We start from the raw sequence: 22,458 nt of genomic DNA, 5'->3' as shown, positions 1-22,458 counted from the left end.
GCCACGAGAAACCAGAACTTTTTTCTTGTTCTTGAGGTTCCGAGAACAAAATGACATCATTTTGTTCTCCCGGACGTTTCTGAAGACAGTTCTTGACACATCGAGCTGGCAGAACTTTTTTCTTGCGGGGCTCCGAGAAGTATCGTGTGATTGGTCGGACATGTGAGGTGGGCGTGGTTAACACGGAGAAAGCATGAAGCAGAGTTGCTGCTTCCGCGTTTTTACTGTTGCAGGTAAAACGGATTGTATTGATAAAACAGCTGATCGAGGTGCTGAGAAAGTACCAACATTTTTACATGTGCCGTTAAAACACGGATCCAGCCGCGTGCACGACCCGTCATGCCGCGTGCACGACCCGTCATGCCGCGTGCACGACCCGTCCTGCCGCGTGCACGACCCGTCCTGCCGCGAACTAAGCTGCTCGTTAAATATGAAACTAGAAACTCGGAGAGCGGAAACGTCTGCCAAGCACAATGTTAAAGGATCTTTTTATACAATTCCTGAATCCAAACGGTGATCTGGATCACCACCAGAATTTAATCAGTTCTTCATTTTCACATTTCCAACAACTCTTGAAATTTTTTTTTTTTTTTTTTTTTTTTTAACCCAACTCTGGGAATTTTTATAAAAATCCGTCCGTAACCTTTTGAGTTATCTTGAGCAAAAAGACGCCGGGAAAAACATAACCTGGTGGAGGGAACAACCGGGTTCATGGCACATAAAGCAGACATCACCCCCTGCAGTGACCCCTCCCCGCTACAAAGTTGCTTCTCATGGAGGATGGATGAACCTGACGAAAAAGAAGTTTTTTCTTGTTCTTGCAGCCCCGAGAGCAAGAACTCAGTTCTTGCTTCTCATGGAGGATGGAACAAGCTTCAGAGTCCTGCAAACCAAACGACAGGCTGGAGGCCTTTTTCTGCTCCTTTATGTACGGAAACAGGGATGTCTCTTTCAATCGTTGTCATTTGTCGCCTCCCTCATCCTTCTATGCATCTTTTACGTTGACATAGTTGTTCAGTTCATCCACTAGAGGGCAATGTCAAGTTCAGAGGTCACTTCAGCATTTCGACACTAGCTGGTAGCGGGAATGCGTCGCCATAAGGTTGTTTACAACTTTCTGAAAACACCAGAAGAAAGTTTTTGTTTTGCTGTTTTCAGCTTCTTCTGCATCATCCTCCTCTTCCTGTTCCGCTTCTTCTCTGGTTTGTTCCTTACATTGGTCGGCTGTACAACCCAACGCTGCCGCCCGTGATTTCCGGCGGTATCGCTTCGTTTTCTGTGTCAGTTAATCTCTAAGCCGCTTGAAAAGAGACCAAATTATGCATGTAACCAATGCAGGAGACGGACCAAACTGTCGTCTATGTCGAGTCTACCACCTCCTGGTTCAGCAACAGCATGTTGCGGTCAATGTGGTCAATGTGGTACCTAAGGCCCTCTCTGCCGTTCTCATTACCCGCTGTTTGGTTTTCCTGTCTGCCGCCGTGCAGCTAGCGAAGCATGCAGAGCAGCAGGAGGACAGTGGACCAGCAGATTTCTGAGAACGGCTCAGCTTCCTCTGTTGGGCTTTTCCCGCCTGATGTGTGCCGCCCCGGTGAGATGTAGACTCCCAGGTATCTGAAACAGCCAATGCTTCCACTTTCTCTCTCTCGTTCCCAGAGTGCTCAGTCTGTTTGGATCCTGAAAATCTCCGGATTTCTTTGGTTTATGTTTTCAATTCATATCAAATCAAACTTTGTTTGGCGCTTCTTGTACAGATGCTTTAAAATATAAAATCAGTTTCATATTTACACACACGCAGCCCAAACACACAAGCATCTATTCCAAAATAAAAACCTGCCTTTAGGTTTCTATCTCCCTGTCTGGCTTGACGCTGCTGCGAGGAAACGATTTCTGGGGGATCCGTCCACTTCAGGAACCTCCCCAAGAATGACCGCTAGAGACACAGTCCCAGGATGTGTTGTTATAGGAACACTGCTGTTACCAGGTGTGGAGATGCTCCTCTGCAAGTCGCCTCAAGCTTTTTAATCAGCTGTTTAAAGTCAGCTTTAAAAGGGATTTAACCAACATGATGTCTCAAACAGCACCTGATGCCTAATGAAATGCCAAAGAAAGGAGAAAAGGGACAAAGAATTAATGAATGAAACATGGAATCAGTGGAGATTATACGGATAGAGGTTGCATTTATATTCTTTTTTTATTCCTTTTTGCTTGCTGAACAAGAAGAAGCTGAATATGTGGGGAAAGGTGTCATTTACACGCAGCTTTAACTGTAGTTTTGCAGGATGTGTGGAAGAATGTGGTGAATTTAATGCATCATGTAAACCTGCAGCAGCGTAAACGCCTCTCTCTCCTGTTGGCGGCAGGTTGGGCATGGAGCACGATGGCCAGGGGAACCGCTGCGGGGATGAAACAGCGATGGGAAGCGTGATGGCTCCACTGGTGCAAGCGGCCTTCCATCGTTACCACTGGTCCATGTGCAGCGGCCAGGAGCTGAAAAGATACATCCAGTAAGTCGCTGGTAGCCGATGCCACTGTGGCGTTCTTCAGCAGGGTTTGTGTTTCTACTCCTCCACTCTGCAGTTCGACTCCAATCACCTGATTTAATTGATCAGCTGGAGATTAAATATGCAGTCTTGGTAATAAGACGGTTGTCCGAGTCAAGCTTTGCGTAGCAGGAAAGCTCCAAATCATCCTAAGGGCAAGCTGAGAAACTCGTCTGACTGCGTAATGTTGCCCTGAGGCAATAAACAAACAAGCAAACAAATAAACACAATTAAATACTTTTAGTGCTTTTAGATTTTTGAGCAAATTTACTTTTTATTTTTATTGTACTTCAACTTATTGAGTAATAAATACTTTTATGAGCAGTTGCACAATTTCTTACCCAGGAAGCAGAGTTCAAAGGTCAAACCCTCTCTCAAAGCTAACTTTATTGGACTGTTACTATATAATTACTTAACATATTTTTCTTTTTTAATTAAAAGTTAATGTATTATGGAGACTGTATTTGTTGCCTGAAGGCAGCAGCAGACCAGGGAGGACTCGTGTTTCCTCCTTTGGCAGGAAAAACTTGTTTTCTGACCCAGTTTCCAACGTCGATTAGAATGAAATAAAAACTACTTTGCTAATCCCAGCAGAAACTTCCAGTTTTGATTCGCTACGACGTCGACGACTTTCGGTCAAACCTGGGAAAACCTAAGTTGTTTTTTTTGCTTTTTTTTTTTTTATTTTATGTATTACTGGACATGGTTTCTCTTGAAAACTGTATTAACCTTTTGAAAAGTCCATCAGCATCACCGTGCACATAAGACGAATTGTTGAAAAGCTAAATGTTGCATTAAAGATGCTTCATGTAAAAATAATCTGACAGAACAATCTGGGTAAAACTGAGTGTCTGTTGGTATTTAATCAGTGAAGTGATGACACAGTTATGGACCACTGTTTTATCGCAATAACTGTCTGAAATGAAAGAAATACCGTTACATTAACCTACTTAAATGTCTTGCGTCTGTGACGTAGGCATCGACTCTACTTTTTCTGAATATTCCAGCTGAAAGTTGATGTTCCGAATGTTTTGTGAGAAGTGTCTGTGACGAGTTTTGCTCACGATGGAGTCAGTTTTCTGAGAAAGCATGATGTTACGAAGCAAGTTTATGCTCAGTCTAACCCTGCTGCTCTGTTTCACTAAGGACACGTTCACATCAGCTTTATGATCCGAATCCGAGTCTGTTTGCTCGGAAAGTCCGCTTCGTTTGGGGAAATGTAAATGTGTCAAACGAAATCTGATTCGGTCAAAGAAGCGGTCCGCCCACAAACAGGTCTCTGTCCATTTCAAGCGGACCACAGGAAGAGGACTACAAAAAAAACTCACTTCTTTTTTTTCTATGTAAATACATAGTGATGGCGTTAAGGTTCTTCTGCCTCGTCTGGTGTTCATACTGCGTCCATTGATGCAGTGTATTTCTGCAGTATACTTGCATAAGACACAACAAAAACCCAAAAACTGATCATTTTTGTGCTTCATGTTCAGCTCACAAGTGGAATTTTCTTCTTCACTTCGGTCTTGTCCTCTCTTTTGCTGAATGCTCGTGCAGCGCCTCCTCTGGTGGGAATGGGGATATATTATTGTAAAGGTTTGGCTCGTTTGACCAAAGTGCAGCGTGGACGCTATGTCAGTCCGCATTGATACACCCCCCTACAACTGAGCCGAGTCCACAATCAGACCGAGGCTTGCAGGCTTATTTTTACAAACCCAAACCAATTAGCAGAAACGCTCAGGCATGTCTATTTTCCACAATTTTGTGAAGAAATTAATGAAAAGACTATCCTGGTGTCACTGCATCCTAAAGTTTAATGGTGCAGCAGTTGTTTAGATGCAAATCTACAGAAGTGTAGAGCTGTCATCCTCATAAAAAAAAGTTTGGGCCTTATTACGTTATTACGTGATAGTTTATTGTAAAAACGTGAAACTTATCACGTATCTGAAAGCGTGAATTTTTGACTTTAGATGAGGAAATTGTGTGCGGGGTGGATAGGAGATCAGAAATGGCTCATTTCCAGAATTTGATAGTTTTTCTTCATGTTTGGGTTGAGACATTGTGAAATTTTGGTGCTTTGGTCCCAAGGCGCTCCCGGGCAGCCGAGAGTTTTTACAATAAAACTACCACGTTATAACGTGATAAGGCCAAAACTTTTTTTTTATGAGGATGACAGCTCTACGCTTCTGTACAAATCAGATTTATACTGGAACAAAATAATACAACTGCTTTTGGTATCAACCACTCAGTTCAGGATATCCAGTAACTTTAATCCCATTTCTTATGTTATTGCACACTGTTGGAGAAACTTAGAATGACAGCCTTTATTTTAAAGTAGGAAATATCTTCTACAACCAGTGAGACAATCTAACCATCTGTCTTTTACATCGGCTCACCATATCATAATTACAAGATTTATCCATCACACACTTGTGTGTGTTTCTGTACAGTTCCAAGTCTGCATTTTGGCCGGTAAGATGCTCCAGCATCAAAATGTCACACTCTGCTTTTAAAAAATGAAGAAGCAATAAATTATTTATGGCTCTTATACTGCAGGAAATGTATTTAAAGTAAATTAAAAAATATTTATATGTCAGCGTGGAAGGTCAGCTCTGTGTAATCTGCGGGGTGAACAACCATAGCATACCAACGGAACAGCTAATGTTCGGAGGAATGCGAGGATGTGTGAACCCCTCGACTCCTGCATTCATGCTCTGAGCTTAGTTCGCCGCCGGAGTCGATTTTTCATTCTTTGCTTTGGTAGAAAAGAAGAAAAATCAATTAAAGAGAGAAAGTCGAGAGAAAGCATGGACTCCAAACTATTGATGGTGAATCAGAGGAAATGACTGTAGCCGTGTGTAATCATTCCTCCAACAGTCTACAGTGTTACTCTTTCAATGGGTGCACCACCCATCACACACCGTCAGCATGGAGATTATGAGGGCGATGTGATAACACTGGAATAAAAAAAGAAAATATTGAATTCTGTTTGCAGAATTCAATATTTGTCCTCCATCACTCAGCAGGCTTACTAAGAGCCCAACTGTGATCCACAGCAGCTGAGACATTTATCCACTCTCAGGTTTCCAACACACCTGGCTCAACAGCCTAAAAAAGGGATCCTCAAACCAGGTCTTCTTCTTAGTGCCCCTGCTGCAACACACCTGATTTAAATCAAGGTGTATTTAGCAGACATGTGCAGAGCTTGTCTGAGTCAGGTGTGTTCCACTTGGAAAACTTGCAGGACACCGGCACTCGAGGACCAGGATTGAGGATCCCTGGCCTAAAACGTTCTGCACAATGATTTGTTCATTTCAGCCAGGTGTGTTGGAGCAGGGAAAACAATAAAAAACCTGCAGGACCAAATTGAGCAGCCCTGTTCAAGTATAACTGATTTCACTGGGAGACACAAGACTTTAACTGAGTGGGAGGGCAGGAGGAGATGTTGTTAAGTGTTTAGGTCATATACCGTATATGAAAGACGGAAGGAGCCTCCGGTGGTTAAAAGTGAAGCCTATGTAGAAGTACATAAAACTGCAGTTCCCCCTTCATCCACTAGGGGCTGCAAAACAGAGCAAATCCCCATAGACTCCCATGTTAAAAAGGCCAACTTCACAGCAGAAATAAACATGTTTACAGCAGAAATAAACATGTTTACAGCAGAAATAAACATGTTTACAGCAGAAATAAACATGTCTACAGCAGAAATAAACATGTTTACAGCAGAAATAAACATGTTTACAGCCTGGTACAAAAATCCATTTTAGGTTTAATAGGTCAGGTTTACCTTCATGACAACTGTGGGGGGAGTGAAGTTTTTTAACTCGCCTGTTTAAAAGTAATTTAATCTTGAAATTCGGCATATTTAGGAGCGTGTTCTTTTGATAGACAGGTACCCAGTCTCCTGCTTCAAGTAAGAAGAACCTAGAACAACCGCCATTAGCTGGTTAGCTCCTGTTATCTCGGGGTTAGCTCGGTTAGCTCTTAGCTACAGAAAGCTCGGAGTTCACTAGATGTCAATCATCCACCATGACGCTCACAGACGCCCTCTCAGCTCCACCTCTTTGCCCATATTTGTATTTTCCAGATGATACGACATGCTAAGATGGTGATGGTAGGAACCGCCCACCGAGCTTCATTTCAGCTCTATAGAAACCTATGGGTGACGTCACGGAGGTTCCTGCCATCTTTTATGTACAGTATATGATTGAGGTACTTACTCAAAAACGTAATTAGTTACTTCCGTGCATTGTAATGGCATTATTAGTTACTGGATTTGAAAAGGAACATCACTACTTTTTACTTTACTTTCCTGGTTCTTAAAGTGGAAATGGACTGCACTTTGTGCCCAATCAGAAACAATTCTCCGATATATCAGTTAAACTTTGGAGCCCTGCTTTGGTAAACGCTGTGCAGCTGCTTCTTTCTCACCCACCCTGACAGCACTGCTCAGGCGACGCTTACTTCCAGAAATCTTCTTTTTACTGTGATTCTGGGAGTTTATGTAGAGAAGCCTCGTCCATCTGGCTGGCCACAGCTCCTACTGCTTCCTGTCGGGATGAAGATGGGCTGAAGACTGGTGGGGCGAGCAAACCCCACACAGACATGGGTGGTGTTGAAGACCAGCAGAGGGAGGAGCTTAATAGTTTATGACATCATAAAAATGGAGATTTTAAATCAAGCTGTTATAACGCCTAATTTCAGTCTGCTAAGATCTAATTAACACTGGGGTTGTTTTTTTATAGGAGTTTTTTGTCTGTTTGTGGCTTAAAATGCCACACAAGACAATTCTGAGCACTTAGAAGAGTGATTTATTTTTTTCCATGCGATTTCAACATGGATACATGGAGCATAAATCATGTAAGCCTCACTGCGACTGCAGTCCCTGAGCTATGGACACTTTAGTAAGGCTGAAGTCCCCCACAGCTTGTCAACAAGTCATCCATGTGTTCTCATGGAAATTAGATCTATTTAAGACCCCTCCGCTCCGACTGCAGCTTGAAGCTGGATGCTGTGTGAGGACCAACTTCTTGTGTGGTCTTCTGGACGGGGAGGGGCTTACGCAATCCGCAACTTCCACGTTCCCCTTGTTGAGAGTCGCCAGAGAGTTCTAAAAAATGGCTAAATATTGCGCTAAAGTGCTAAGTTTTAGTGGAAGCAGTGTCCCTCAGTGTAATCAGTCCACCATGAAATTGTGCATTCATAAACGTTCTGTGATTAAACTTTTGATTCGTTAATTTTTCTCTAATTAATGACTCCTCGTGTTGAAGTTCCACCGCTAGTTGTTATGTTATATTTCAGTTACTTTGAATTAGTTTCTCTATTTTAGAATTTTTGTTTTCTGTATTTCTCAGCACATATGATTGTCTCCTGGACGACCCCTTCAAACACGACTGGCCGCAGCTTCCTGAACTTCCAGGCATCAACTACTCCATGGATGAGCAATGTCGCTTTGACTTTGGAGTCGGCTACAAGATCTGCACCTCAGTGAGTACCTCGGGGGATATTTACATATCTTTAAAGAAAATAATCTTCTGTCCATATGCTGCTGATGAACTGAGAGAAATGAGTTTTTTACTCTGAAACTTTCTTTTTGGATTTCGTTATAACAGCAGAGATGATTTGGTCAGATTAAGTTAGTCATTTTAGTGGCAGCCTAATAAAAAATCGGACCCATCAAGAAGATTTTCAAACAGAAGTCTGCATGTCGGACCCATCTGGATCCCGGTCTCTCTGCAGAAAACTGAATGTCCGTCATTCTGTCTCGGTCTGGTATCTGTCCTTGGCGAAGGACTTCAGCAGATTAGTGGCAGAACAACGCTGCAAGTTTTTTTTAATGATTTCTATTACTTTTATTAAGTCTGGTTTTTGACAAATGCTCGTCTCAATGAAAATTATGAGGTTTCTGTGTGTGAGTCAAGTGTTCAGCCTGCAGGAAAAACCTGAAGCATCTAATGAGTAACTATGACCCTGGAGGTCCTGGTAACTGACCAGACCTGTTGTTTTCAACGTTTGCTGCTTTTTTCTGATTCCGTGTCTAAGACGGATCCATTGTTGTTGTTTTGGTTCGTTTGCATCAGAATTTGTAGATTTCAGTGTCGCAGAGTTATCATGGCCTCTTTTCAGTTGGGCCAAAACAAAATATGAGCTTTTTACTGTGGTCTGACCGTGTGATGAGGACCGTATAGTGTTTCTTCTTCAGGTTTTTTTTTCTTGTATGAGGTGGTTTTTTAGATTTTCCAGGCTTAAACAGGTAAAGTTTTCCACTTTTAAAGCCTCTCTACTGAACTTTGGCAGATTCAGGGACCTCCTAAGAAATCCTGCCATCCATCTTGCATCCTGTCTCTTCTCTGAGCTCTGTCTAGTCAGTAAAAGTCTGATACTAACTCTTTTCCTATCTCTTGTTATGTTCCTGTTTTTCTTTTTCTTTCTTTGTTTTCACCTTTCTTGATCATTTATGATGCATCACTTTGCTGAATGCACCATAGTCCATGTTTAAAGTGTTGATATGCAGTCGCTGGTGTGTAATACGGTGTCTAAAAAAGAAAAGTCACTCTGAAATGATTTATCAGGCTAAAAAATAAGTTCTGAAATGTGTGTTTTAGCCGTGGGATGCCACAGGAATGTACGTAATGAATGTCACTTTGCCAAAACGAAGATTTCTAAAGTTCTGAGATGCTACTTTGAATCCATGATTACTCACCTCAGTAAAGCTCAAATATTAGAAGGGATGATGATTTTCTTGATATTATTTGCTACATATTTGTGCTGTTCATGTCTCCTTATTCTTTATTTCTTTTCTGATAATTTCATCTGTTATTCCCACCCCTCCCACCTCACATCTGTATCCCACTCTTTGGTTTTACTGACAGCAGCCCGGAGGTTTCTTCTCTGGAACAAGTTCTCTAAAACCCCCTGAACACTGTCCTTCCTTCCAGCACTGGTTGGCAGACGCACACAGTTTGCAACTAGCTGGTGAGCGGTGTGGAGAATCTGACCGTTCACAAGCCAAACATTCCTCTCAGAAGTCAGATGTAGCTAAAAGACTGCCAAGTGTCCCCAAACATGTCTCAGAATTAATTTCACGTTTTGTCATCTCTGCTTTGTATTTAATAAGCCAGACATTTTGGTAGAGTTTGCCACTGACCGCTAACACCACCAGTGTTGGATCTGACCCTCTGAAGCGTCACCTCCAGCCGTCTAAACCTGACCCAGTTTTCTGTCAATAAATACTGAGAATGCATGCAGTAACTATTCATTTTGAGCTGAAATTTCAGACATCTGTGTGGTTTCAGGTTGGTCTCTCTGCAGGTTTTTCATGGAATTACTGTTAATTAGCAACAGCAGAGGTGTCCTCCTGCCACCAGCAGCTTTTTCTCATCTCACACTCAGGAGCATTTCGCTGCATTTTGCTTTTTTTTTTCCTTTTCTTTTTTGCAACTGAGAAACCACATTCTCACTAAGTTTAGCAGCTCAGGAAATATTGCTGCTTCTGGTGTCAGAAAGGGTTTAGATTTAGGAATTTTAGAATTTTCCTCCTCGTGCGGAGCAAAACGCTCGATTAGCATTAAGGAGAAGCTATGCCAAAACACTTTCAGGATGATGTAAGAAGCTCATACGTTTAAACACCTGAAATAGCTGCAACTATATAAACAGCCCTGATCAAAATAGCTAGAATTTACCTTTTGCATATTTAGATCTTAATGAGATTTTAAGTAGAGCAACAATATGCAAAAGCAAGAAAGTGGAAGTGTGCCAAAAAGCACTTTGCAAAAGCAATTTAACTAATTTTATATGCAGTATAAAAATATTATACCTATCTATCTATTATAAAAATGTGGTTTAAACTGTAATTAGGGATTCAGCTCTCTTTAAAGCTGGGTAGGTAATCCTGATCAGAGACATGTTTTTTACTCTGGGTGAAGTGGTTCCTCGTCCTGATAGTAGTCTGTACATTTTGTAATCATGAAGAATAAGAAATATAGTTAGACCCCTCAGTTTACTGTAAATCTGTTAAAACGCTGACCAATCCAAACGTTCTGGCCAAATTGAAGTTCATTTCTTAATGTCCGTGGCTTCTTCATTGCTGAGAAAATGCAGGAAGGATTTCCCGACCTGGCTCGGTTTATTTGCCTCCTCCCGCTAAACAGCCGAGAAAGAGAAAATCGTTGGTGGAAAAAGCTGCGAACTAGAAAAACACTTGAAAAGCGCCAACCTCCGCCACGGCCTTTAAAAAGTTCCTGGATCCAAACAGTGATCTGGATCTCCACCGAAATTATATCACTTCTTCCTTTTCACATTTCCAACAAGTCCTGAAAATTTCATGAAAATCTAACCTGAACTGTCTGAGTTATCTTGAACACAAACAGATAAACGGCAGTAAACAATATAACCTCCTTGGCGGAAGTAAGAAAAAAAGCCTTGGATCACGCAAAGAGCAAAACCAGAGGGGGAGGAGCCAAGACAGGGCGTCACTTTCACATCTCGCTAGCTTCCCAACATTACCTACCCCAGCTTTAAAGCCTCGAAACCCCCCCCCCCCCCCCCCCCCCCCCTTTGTACCTATTTAAAAATCAATTCAGGATGAGGATTTAGCATGAGCTGGATGGATTCTCCACTTTAAAACTCAGCCTTTCCACATATTATCCACCTGCTGGCTCATTAGCTGCATGCCAGACGCTCCAAAGCCAATTATCTTTTACATCAATGTTAGTATAAATAATTGATTTGCTTTCAGCTTTGCAAATGAGTAAATGAAACCCTGTGTTGCAAAACATTAATTAAATAAATAAAAGCAATAAAATAAAGAGTAAAACAAACCCATCCTACCCTGGGAACTGATCTTGTTTTTACATCTCCAAACTGAGATATGATCAGAGCAGATCTGATGTCATTTGAAATAGCAAATAGATTTTAGCTGTTATCAAATGTAAATTTGCAGAATTTGCCTCTTGTTGTGACTGTAGGGAGTCAAAATGCCAAATACATTTTGTGATGAAAGCATGATGATCATCCACGTGAAGCGTTTGGTGATACAACCTAACAACAATCAACACAAGACAGAGCAATCTAAAAACAGAGGAAGAACAGATTAAAGAGCAACCACTTAACACGAGTATGTGCACTGCAGTTCAGTTAAGAGATAATTAGTTGGAAGGAAAAAAGTATCTGAAATATTATACAAATAAAAACAGTGATTACCACAGCTGCACCATTACACCACCAGCAGCCTGAGTCAGTGCTGGGTGGCCGAATGGATTCGTTCTTTCATGTCATTTACATCAAGTTCTGATCCTACCATGTGAATGTGGAGCTGAACTGGAGACTCATCAGACCAGCAATGTTTCTCCATCTTCTATTGTCCAGTTCTGGTGAGTCTGTGTGAATTGTAGCCTCAGTTTCCTGTTCTTACTGACAGGAGGGAACCCGCTGTGGTCTTCTGCTGCTGGAGACCATCTGCTTCCAGGCTGGACGGGTTGCGTGATCAGACATAGTTTTCTGCATACGTAGGAAGATAGAACCACCCCAAACCTCCTCAGAGCTATGTGGAGGATACGGTGTGGTGGGAACCGATCTTAAGCAGGTGCTACCAAAAGTTTGTCTTTGAAAGATAAGCAATATGGCTGACACACAGCTAGTAACAGAAAACATAGACATATATAGGTAGACGCTGCATAGTATACAAGCCAAGCAGCAACTTCGGCGGTTAACATTGAAGCCTATGTGGAAGTGCCAAAAACTGCAGTTCCCCCTTCATCCACTAGGGGCTGCAAAACAAAGCGAATCCCCATAGACTCCCATGTTAAAAAGACCAACTTCACAGCAGAAATAAACATGTTTTCAGCCTTTTACAAAAAAAGTTTGTTTAATAGGTCAGGCTTACCTTCATGACAACTGTGGGAGGAGTGAATTTTTTTTCTAACTCGCTCGTTTAAAAATAATTTAATCTCAAAATTCATCATATTTAGGGGTGTGTCCTATTGATTGACAGGTACCCGATCTCCCGCTTCAAGTCAGAAGAACGTCGAACAACCGCAGTTTTTAGCTGGTTTACGACGTGACTTAGCTTTAGCCCACTTACCTCCGTTAGCTGGTTAGCTCCTGTTATCTCCAGGTTAGCTCTGTAAGCTCTTAGCTACAGAAAGCTCAGAGTTCGCTAGATGTCAATCATCAACACCCATGCTCACAAGCCCCCCTCTCAGCTCCACCTCTTTGCCCATATATGTATTTTCAGGGCGAGACGACACGCATGCCCCTGCCAAGATGCCGATGGTAGGAACCGCTGACTGAGCTTCAATTCAGCGCTTCAGTAACCTATTGGTGATGTCATGGAGGCTCCGCCCATCTTTTTATATACAGTCTATGATACAAGTTGACGTCTCATTGCGCTGCCATCTTGGATGGGTCTCCCATGTGCCTCCAATGCATTGATTTTTGTGGTGTCGGCCCAACCACAACAATAACTTCATGAATTGTTATCTGATTTTTCTCAGGATTTTTTTGCTACAAAGGGCAGAGATATTGTTATGATACAGGTCACTGTCAAACATTAAAAACAATGTTCTTCTATGCTGAAATATTTTTTATAATGCTCTTTAAAAGAAAAAGACATAATGAGGCTACAATATAAATAAATGTATAATTTGATACCAACATGTTTGATTTTTATTGATGCATTTGGATTTATCTATTTTTTTCTGGTCAATAAATTATCATTTCCATGTAATGGGATGCGATGTAATTCCACATGATCCGCTTTTAATATTTTGCCAAATATTGCAACCATATGCTGAACAAAATACCAGAATAGTTGCTAGCTTTCTCTTGACTACGGTTGACTCTTTTATTTTTTTTACATTTATTAATTCATCAATTTATAGACACAGATGTAACATGTCTGAAAATGATACGTTTTCATTTATGTACATAAGAGAGCAAGAAGGGCCTTTACTGTAGCTTCATGGCCAGCAGCCTGGATCCTCTACATCTCCACATCCAGTGTTTTATTCTTGCAGTCATTCCTCCTGTCCTGCTTCTTCTTCTTTGGTTTGTTCCTCTACTGATGGCATGTCAGCTATACTGCTCATCACTGCCTCTTTGGGTTCTGGTGGTTTTGCTCCGTATCCACAAGGCCCCTGAAAACACTCCAGTTACACGTACAAATGATGCAGGAGACGGAAGAAAGTGTGCTTTCGTTTGCATATCCAACTAAAAGCCCTTTTTGCGTTAAATGGCCTTTTAGTGTGAAAGGCTTAGCATTAGCTGCACTTCCTGCGTGTCCTGAGGAAACACAACCTGGACAAGAAGCGGTTGCGTGACTTTTATCTCTTCTCAGTGGAGACTGTCATAACAAACTTCCTAGGCGTGTGGTAATCCAGGTACCACATATAAGGACAGTAAAAGTGTGCAGAGGATTATAGAAGTGGCTTCCTGCCCTACCTAGATGTTATATATCCAGATCCTGTTGCCTCAGAAGAGTCAAATCCATCACTCTAATAGCATCTGACAGCACATCTGAACAAATGTAATCCTGCTCTGGATCACGTGGAATTTGGCTTGAGGAGGAATTATTGCTCTGAAACAAGCATCTAGCATGTCACAGAAGGAGGGAAACGTTGTCATTGTCTTGGACATGCAGAAAGCCCATCCTTGTATCTAAACTCCCTTATTCTAACCTTCCGAAACAAGAACTAGCAGTAATTCCATCCTAAAGGGCTGTAACGTGTTGGAGATGAAGATGGATGCTTCAGTTCTATGAAAAGTCCAAAGCGTCGACCTCAATGATCTTTGTTAGGTCCCTTTCATGGTAGACTTACAACCATACACAGATGGCACTGTGTTGTATATACATGTTACATTAACTCATGCCATACAAGATGTATGTGAGTGGCTTTGAATGGAGAAAGGTATGTTTAGTAAAACAAGGCAGATTCCAGCTGCAGACACGATAATCAAGAATCAGTTTGTTTCACTGAATTTAAATATCTTCCATCAGTATCTTTAATTATCTTACTCAAGCCCTAACTTCCTATCACACAATGAAAATGGCAGAAACCATCAAGTACAAGCTAACAACTTACAGACATATTAGATCATTTCTTCCTGCAGACGAAGAGGAAGAAATTTATATTTATGCAATCTTGCTCTGTTTTCCCTGTTGGGACAAGCAGGTGAATCCACCATCAGAACTCCTGAACCACTATAAAAACAAGATATGGAATTTGTAACAACTGACTTATGGCACTCTGAATTTTAGCCTTATTTTCTCATTGTGCAGACAAAATGTTTGTGTGTCTGGGAAGGTTGGGGAGGTATAACTGTGGTGTTTGGTTTTTATTTTTTGTGGGCCCTGCCAGGGGACTTCAGATGTTAATTAGCCTAAGGCTTACTCTGGTGCATTGCATCAAATGGAATCAATTATGTGTGGAATCGTACATGGTCCCTTAGAAATAAAATGAGATAAATAAATGCAGTGACCCTTCACATGCCTGATACCAGCTGTTTGACCTCCTGCCATCTGGACGGCATCCACGTCAACAGATCTCACACTTCCAGACTCGCAAACAGTTTCTTCCCTTCGGGCTATACACACTGTAAATAAACATTAATCATGTAGCAGCTATTCCGCCCCATCGACTGCGTTTTAGGCTGTAAAACTGGACACCTTGCCTAACGGCAGGGATCAGCATCTCTGGCCCCTGAGGGTCGCTGTGTCTCAGATATTGGATTTTTCCCTGCAGCAACACACCTGATTCAAATGAATGTCATTAACAGACTTGTGCAGAACTTAACAAGTTGTTGGAAATCCATTTTGTTTTAATCAGGTGTGTTGCAGCAGGGAAGCATCCAATAATCACAGGCCACCAACCCTAAAGATCGGAGCTGCTGTCCCCAGCCTTCCGCTGTGTAACATAACTCACCTCTCTGCCTGTCTGCTGCTCTTCAGGCCCTTTCTATGCCTTAAACTCTTATTTATTTATCAATGTGTAAGTGTGTATTTCTGACCTTTTCTTAATCTATTCTTTTCTATAGAATTGAAAATGTCATTTTTGTGAATCACCAACAGCTGAAGGACTATTAGACAACTAATTAAGATAATTAGCAACAGGTCAGTCATGTTACTGGGTATAAAAGGAGCATTTCAGAGAGGCTGAGCCTCTCAGATATAAAGACCAGCTGTGTCTAATAGCTGTAGGACTTTATCATAAAAATATTCAACATCCTGCGAATATTGAAAATGTCCGTCTACAACGTATAATATGAATAAAAGATTCAGAGAATCAAGGGGAATCTCTGTGTGCGGATCAAGGCCGAAGGTCTAAATTAGTTGTGTGTGATCTTACGGCCGTCACGCTGCACTGCACTAATTAACAGACATGACTCTCTGCTGGAGATCTCTGCATGGGCTCAGGAAGACTTCCAGATATCACTCTGTGAGCATCGTTCATATACAAATACAGGTTAGAGTTCTGTTTTGTGGAGAAGAAGCCTGAACAGGATCCAGAATAAATGCCATTTTCTCTGGAACAAAGCTCATTTAAAATGGTCTAAAGCACAGGTGTCCAACTCCAGGGCCAGTATGCTGCAGGTTTTTGTTGTCTCCATGCTCCAACACGCCTGACTGAAATGAATGAACAGGTTGACAAGAAGAATGTTGGATCCATTTGATTTGAATCAGGCGTGTTTGAGCAGGGAAATAACAAAAACCTGCCGGATGCCGGTTCAGTTTGACACCCCTGGACGAAAGCAAACTGAGAAACTACTCCGTGGTCGGATGACTTCCAAAAATCTTTAGGAGGAAGTTTTTATTAAGAGATCAGTCAAAAGCCTGAATCTGTGATGGGATGGGGTCGCGTTCAGGCCTTTGTCATGAGCAGCTTCCACATCAATGCTGAGAAGTACACGAAGGCTTTAGAACATCTGCTCCAATCCAGACAAGGTTTCTGTCAGGAAAGGCCTTGCAGATTTCAGCAAACCACATCCTGGATCCATCACAGCAGCATGGCTTCTCAGGAGAAAAGTCTGCTAATGTGACGGATTACCTCAACAAATACGAAGACTTCACCAAGAATGGAGATTTAAACTTACTTCCAAACAGGTATGTTCCTCTGCTTGCCGATGATAAGCGTGAGTGTAGCAGCCGCAGACACGAAAGCAAAGTGGCGAAACATCAACGCAACAATGGAGGCGAGTTTCTAAAGAAAGTGAGCATCAGTGGGTGTCGACAATGAGCCTTCCGGGCCACTGTAAATACTCACAGGCATGCAACCACGTCTCACACACACACTTTAAATCAACTACAGAATGACGGGCATACAAGGGCTGTATGTACCGGCTGCACCCGTGCCTGCGCCGCCCCCCCCACATCTGGTAAATAAAGCAGAATAGAGCAGTAATTGGGTTTCTGTCTATGGGAGCTCAGTGAATTCATTTTGTCACAGGTTTAAAAAAAAAAAAAAGGGGGGGGTAGAGAGGGGGGTGTCAAGAAAAAAAGGAAAAGTCATGTCTCCAGGTAATTGTTGTGTGTGCCTCTGCAAACTAAAAACCACTCGCCTGAACAGTGGAGGAGAACGGGAGGAGGAGGAAGAGCATTCATCTTCAGTCTCATTACGCTGCAGGATTCAGAAGCTGATTAATTAAGTTCTTTTTATCATGTGCTCAGAAATAATGTGGGAAGACAATCTACTTTTAATCACTACTTTCTGAATTCCGCATAACAAAACACTTTAGCCGTTGATTGATGTCCAGCTTCACCCGCTTCAGGGTGGAATCGCCTCTGCTGGGACTGGAAGAGCCGATTCCAGCTGCTATCGTGTGAGAAGGGAGGTAGACCCTGGAAAGATCACAGGGCACCACAGGGTCAACAAAGAGACCAATTAGGCAAATTTTCAGCCACTCTTGCCTTTTTAGAACCAATTTAGAATCAACCTTCTCCACGTATGCACAAAGAAAACATATAAACTACATAAAAACGGATTCATACTGAAAGTTATCCGTACTGAATGATGAATAGAAACTTGGAAACAATTTCCCAGGTTTGTCAGAACTTATTTCCATTAGCAAGTACCTCAGTTCTGATTTTTCATTGTTTCTGTCATCCATAAGGGATGAAGAGATCCATTTAGGAAATGTCTTCATCAAACATTTATGGAACATTCAGAGACATTAAAGAGTAGAAAATGACACCTAAAAATATTAAGAAACAAACAATAGGAGGTGCTTTGCTACGGTAGCGTATCGCATTTACTTGGAAAAAGAGTCTCTTTTTCTGAATTAAGGATATAATTTTTTTTTTTTTTTCTTGAATGAACACTGTTTTGTTTTCTAAGCCCATTAGCATTTTTAACAAGCTTGATCCAGAAAAAGTCCAATGTCTCGTTTGTTTACCTTAATTCACTTTCAGTTTTCTATGGAATTGAGAAATTGGGAAATACTTTTGTCTTTAACTGTTGATGGCATTAGTTTGTCCACTTTGCGAACAGACCTGCAGACTTTCCACTTGTTCAGACATAAAAGCCCATCTGATATTCTGGACGCGGCCATGTTTTCTTCAGGATCAGTTAGTTAGACATGGTATGCTCCATGGATATAAGCTGATGCATATGAAAAGTACGTACGTTAATTAAGAATGAATTCTAGCTTGTCAGGATAAAATGCAGCGTTTATGCAAATGAGTTAAAGAATACTTTCACAGAACACCTTTTTCTGAAAACACCAAACGTAGCACAATGGATTTGCAAAATAGCTTAAATGTAAACTTTCTCAGATTAGAAAAAAAACCTCCTACAATAGTTTCTGCCTACATTTTCCAGGCGCTACCTTGGATATAAAAGATGGGCGGAGCTTCCGTTACGTCACTAGTTGGTTTCTGAAGAGCTGAACTGAAGCTCATCTGGTATCTCTCCCAGAAAATACAAAAATGGGCAAAGAGGTAGACCTGAAAGGGGGGCTGTGAGTGTGGGGGTGGATGATTAACGTCTAGTAAACTCCGACCTGCCTGTAGCTAAGAGCTAACCCTGCTAACCAGCTAACGGAGATAAACAGGCTAAAGCTAAGTCACGTAGTTAACTGGCTAAAAACTGCGGTTGTTCTACGTTCTTGAAGCGGGACATCGGGTACCTGGCAATCAAACGGACGCCCCTAAATATACCGAATTACAGAATAAAATTACTTTTAAACAGAGGAATTAGAGAAAAAATCACTCCCCCCACAGTTATCATGAAGGTAAACCTGACCTATTAAACCTAAACTGTTTTTTTGTAAAAGGCTGTAAACATGTTTATTCCTGCTGTAAACATGTTTATTTCTGCTGTGAAGCTGGTCTTTTTAACATGGGAGTCTATGGGGATTTGCTCTCTTTCAGAGTGGATGAGGGGGGGACTGCAATTTTTGGCACTTCGAATAGGCTTCACTTATAACCGCCAGAGGTTGCCGCTTGGGAGCTATACATACTTCACATTGTGTTACCCATGATGCATTGCGTTTCAGAAATTTCCATCTTTTAATACACCTGACTCAAATGAGTCGCTCCTTAGAAGAACTTGACAAGCAGTTCAATTAGTTTGAATCAAATGTGGAGGAGTTGGAAACAACTGAAACATGCAAGGCAGGGGGGTTTGGGGGGTCCCTGAGGACCAGGATAGAGAAACACTGCCAGCATAACTGCAGCAGGAACGCCAACACAGTCGTGCTCTCAGATGGCAAACGAAGGTGAGAAGAGAGAAGCTGCACACGTAGCATTGCACATTGATGCCTTGTATGCTTGACTTAGTTTTAATGTGCTGAATGCAAAGAAGTCAGCACTTTGCCGCATTCCTTTTCTTTGCTTTAATAGGTAAGCTGAATGGAATGGAACTGCTTGACCAAAACGGTCTTCTGTTAAACTAAAAGATGTTATTCAAGCCAAACAACAAAGGTCAACATTTGTCCTTTGTCAACTCAACTGTTGTTTTTATTTTAACAATACAATTTCATTTCTTGCATCTTTTATTTTTACTTCTAAGCAGGAAATTATAACCTGATGGAACTGAACTTTGAGAAGCATAAATTTCTACCACACTAGCTGCTTTTTCATGTGCAAAACATAGATATGGCATTAAAGACGTGAAAATGGAAACGCCTCCATTTCGAAAAGCCTGTCAGATATTGCAAAAAGGGTCCTGCAGCATTTGTTGCAGGAGGAAACCTGATATCACATTTCACGCAAGCCTTCGAGATGTACCATTGTGCAAGTTCTAGATGCCTCCCCTCTCCAACACATCTGAATCAAATGGCTGCATTCCCTCATCTGCATGTGATCCGGCTCTGCAGAGGCCTGGTAACGAGACATTCCTGTGATTTGGAGGAGGGATGTATGTAAAAGCTGCAGGATAGTAGCTTGAGGACACCTCTGATATAAATCTATGTTGGACTGGTTGGACTAAATAGAGCTCAGCTGACTGAAAAAATAAAGAATAAAAATGTCTCATTCTGTTCTTGGGTGTCAGTGTATGACCCATAACCCAACTTCTGCACAAAGTTCAGTGACATTTGTCACGACATTTTTGGCACGCGTTGCTGCTGCTTCCAGAGAAGTAATTCTTTTTTTTTTTTTTTTTTGACAATGACATTTTCAGTATGTCAGATGCTTTAAAAGCCACAATGTAGGGTTGTTCCTCAGAGTGCCACGGTGAGGCCGGATGGTGAACACAGCAGGTCATTTAAAGAGACAGGCACTTCTGTCAGGAATTAGTAGAGACCGAAAGCCTTGTGTCACCTGTCATTTTCTTCACATGTTGCTTCCAAGCAGCCAGATCTTCTCTCATCCAAAAGTAGTTTTGTTCTCCAAGTTTTTCTTTGGATTTTGGAAAAAAAATCAGTTTTCTGGCTCTGATGTTGCTGGTAAAAGTTAGTGGCTGTAAAAGCAGGTGGTCCTTTCTGCAACATACCTCTAGAAGATATGCAACATGTCACAAAGAACCCATTGTAAATGGGGCAAAATGGTATTTTTGCATAAATACTGGTTTTTCTACATTTCGTGGAATAACCGTGAATTTATTAACCAGGTAAAAGAATTCTGGATAACCTACATGGTTGTTGCATTTCCACCTCACACCAAAGTTCAGGAATATGTATCTAATGGATGAAACCACAAAGTGGCTTCTTTCATCTTGTCTCTGTTCAGTTGTTTATGTACAAGCAAACATTTCATTTAAACTTTAATGTCCAATTTTAGCCCTGCGATGGACTGGCGAGCTGTCCAGGGTGTACCCTGCCTGTCGCCCAAAGCCAGCTGGGATAGGCTCCAGCTTCCCCGCGACCCTGAATTAGATTAAGCGGTTTAGAAAATGAATGAATGAATGAATGAATGAATGTCCAATTTTAAACATTCTTGCTTTCTGTAACCCATTCTTACATTCATAATTTCACTTCAATACATTATTGAAGTGAAAACACATTATTGTTTTTTCAGAATATTTGACAAGGCTTATCAAAATTGTGGTCTATGCATGTATGTATAGTTGTTAACCTGTGATCTGACCCTGTGTCTGACCATAGACTCTGTGCCATCTCTAAATCCAGTATTGCAGACCTGTTTTCAAGCCTATATTTGTGACCTAGATTGTGACTATTAATATAAATAATGTGGCTGGTTTTGGAATAAACTTCTCAAAAAGATTTGTGCAAAAATCAAAAAGCTCAAGCTTGTAAACTTGACTTTGCAAATTCTCTCTAAAGGTCTGTCAATGAAAAGAGAAAAATAAAATCTTTGGATTTCAGTAAACCAACTATATCATTGGAAATGTCTTCATCTGGAGAATAAAATGTGTCAGGATGAGCACGCTACATGATTCTGTCATGTCTGTTTGACAAACTGACCCTTAAACCTTGATCTCTGTGCATATTTTAGTTTGACAACAAATAGGGCTGAAGGCATGGGACAAACGGCACCAACTGAGGGCGCTGTCACATTGGCCTAGGATACATTTACACTTATTGAACAATTAATCCACATCCCCATCAACCAAGAACCCCTAAATCCATAACTGACCTGTAAGAGAACCTGAGAGATGCCTTCATGGTGGCGGTCAAGAAGACATTCTCACAGAAGGGAAACAGGAAGAAGAGACTGAGATTCACCAACTGACACACAAACTGGACCGAAAATCAGTGGCAATATCACCGATGGAGTCTTCAGTCTTCCCCCTAGAACCCAGACCTCAACATTACCAAAGCGGTGAGGGGTCATCTTGACAGAGTGCAGATCATAGGCAGTCAACATTGAAAGAACTGAGAAAAGTCCTTCAAGAAGGCTGGAAAACTGTTCCTGAAGACTACTGAAGGAGCTGGTATACGATGGTTCAAGATGTGTAAGATTAAAGGTGCTCATGCTAAATATTGCTCTTCAAGTTGTTGGTTGGGGGAAGTTATAAAACAGTTGAATAAAATGGTAAAACATTTGCAGCTGGAGATATAAAAACCTTTTTGTTTGGCTGCAACAGCAGTTAGTGAGATCAAAACAACACAAAGAACAGACTGTAATTACTCAAACAGGGTGGAAAATAAGCGCAGCAGTAGAGATTATCCACGCCTTGCATACATTTTAAGCTTCAGCTTCAGTTTGTGGATCAGATTAAAAAAAGAAAAAATTACAGCGATAACTGGGGGTTATGGTCATTTAATCAGATTTTCTTCATATGCTGCATTTTAAACAAACAGCAGGTGAGAAAGAGCTTCATGGAAGCGGGGGAAGTGTCAGGGTTTTACCAGCTGGAGGAGTCTCAAAACCCAACCAGTCATGCCACAGGCATGATCAGGGTACCCCAAAGGTCAACTTCTGAATTTTCTCTAATTAACCCAATGACCTGCTGTAATCCTCAAAGAAGAGTTTGATAACTTTACCTGGAGAACAGATTAGCATTAAGCCATTCCCACGGAAAAC

The 22,458-nt window shown here is 41.5% G+C and overlaps 1 protein-coding gene across 1 annotated transcript in view; it reads left to right on the top strand.

Annotated features, from left to right (window-relative positions):
• adamts3 (ADAM metallopeptidase with thrombospondin type 1 motif, 3) overlaps window positions 1–22,458 on the top strand; it is a gene marked incomplete at its 5' end in the record, with an annotated part of 230,994 nt that overhangs the window by 152,513 nt on the left and 56,023 nt on the right. The window contains 2 exons of the mRNA XM_079251468.1: window positions 2,364–2,507; window positions 7,892–8,024. Coding sequence (XP_079107594.1) covers window positions 2,364–2,507; window positions 7,892–8,024 — 277 coding nt within the window. The remainder of the gene's footprint in view (window positions 1–2,363; window positions 2,508–7,891; window positions 8,025–22,458) is intronic.

The sequence above is a fragment of the Telmatherina bonti genome (genome assembly GCF_933228915.1).
Source record: "Telmatherina bonti genome assembly, chromosome: 13".
Taxonomy (NCBI): Eukaryota; Metazoa; Chordata; class Actinopteri; order Atheriniformes; family Telmatherinidae; genus Telmatherina; species Telmatherina bonti.
This window is presented reverse-complemented; position numbering and strand designations above follow the sequence as displayed.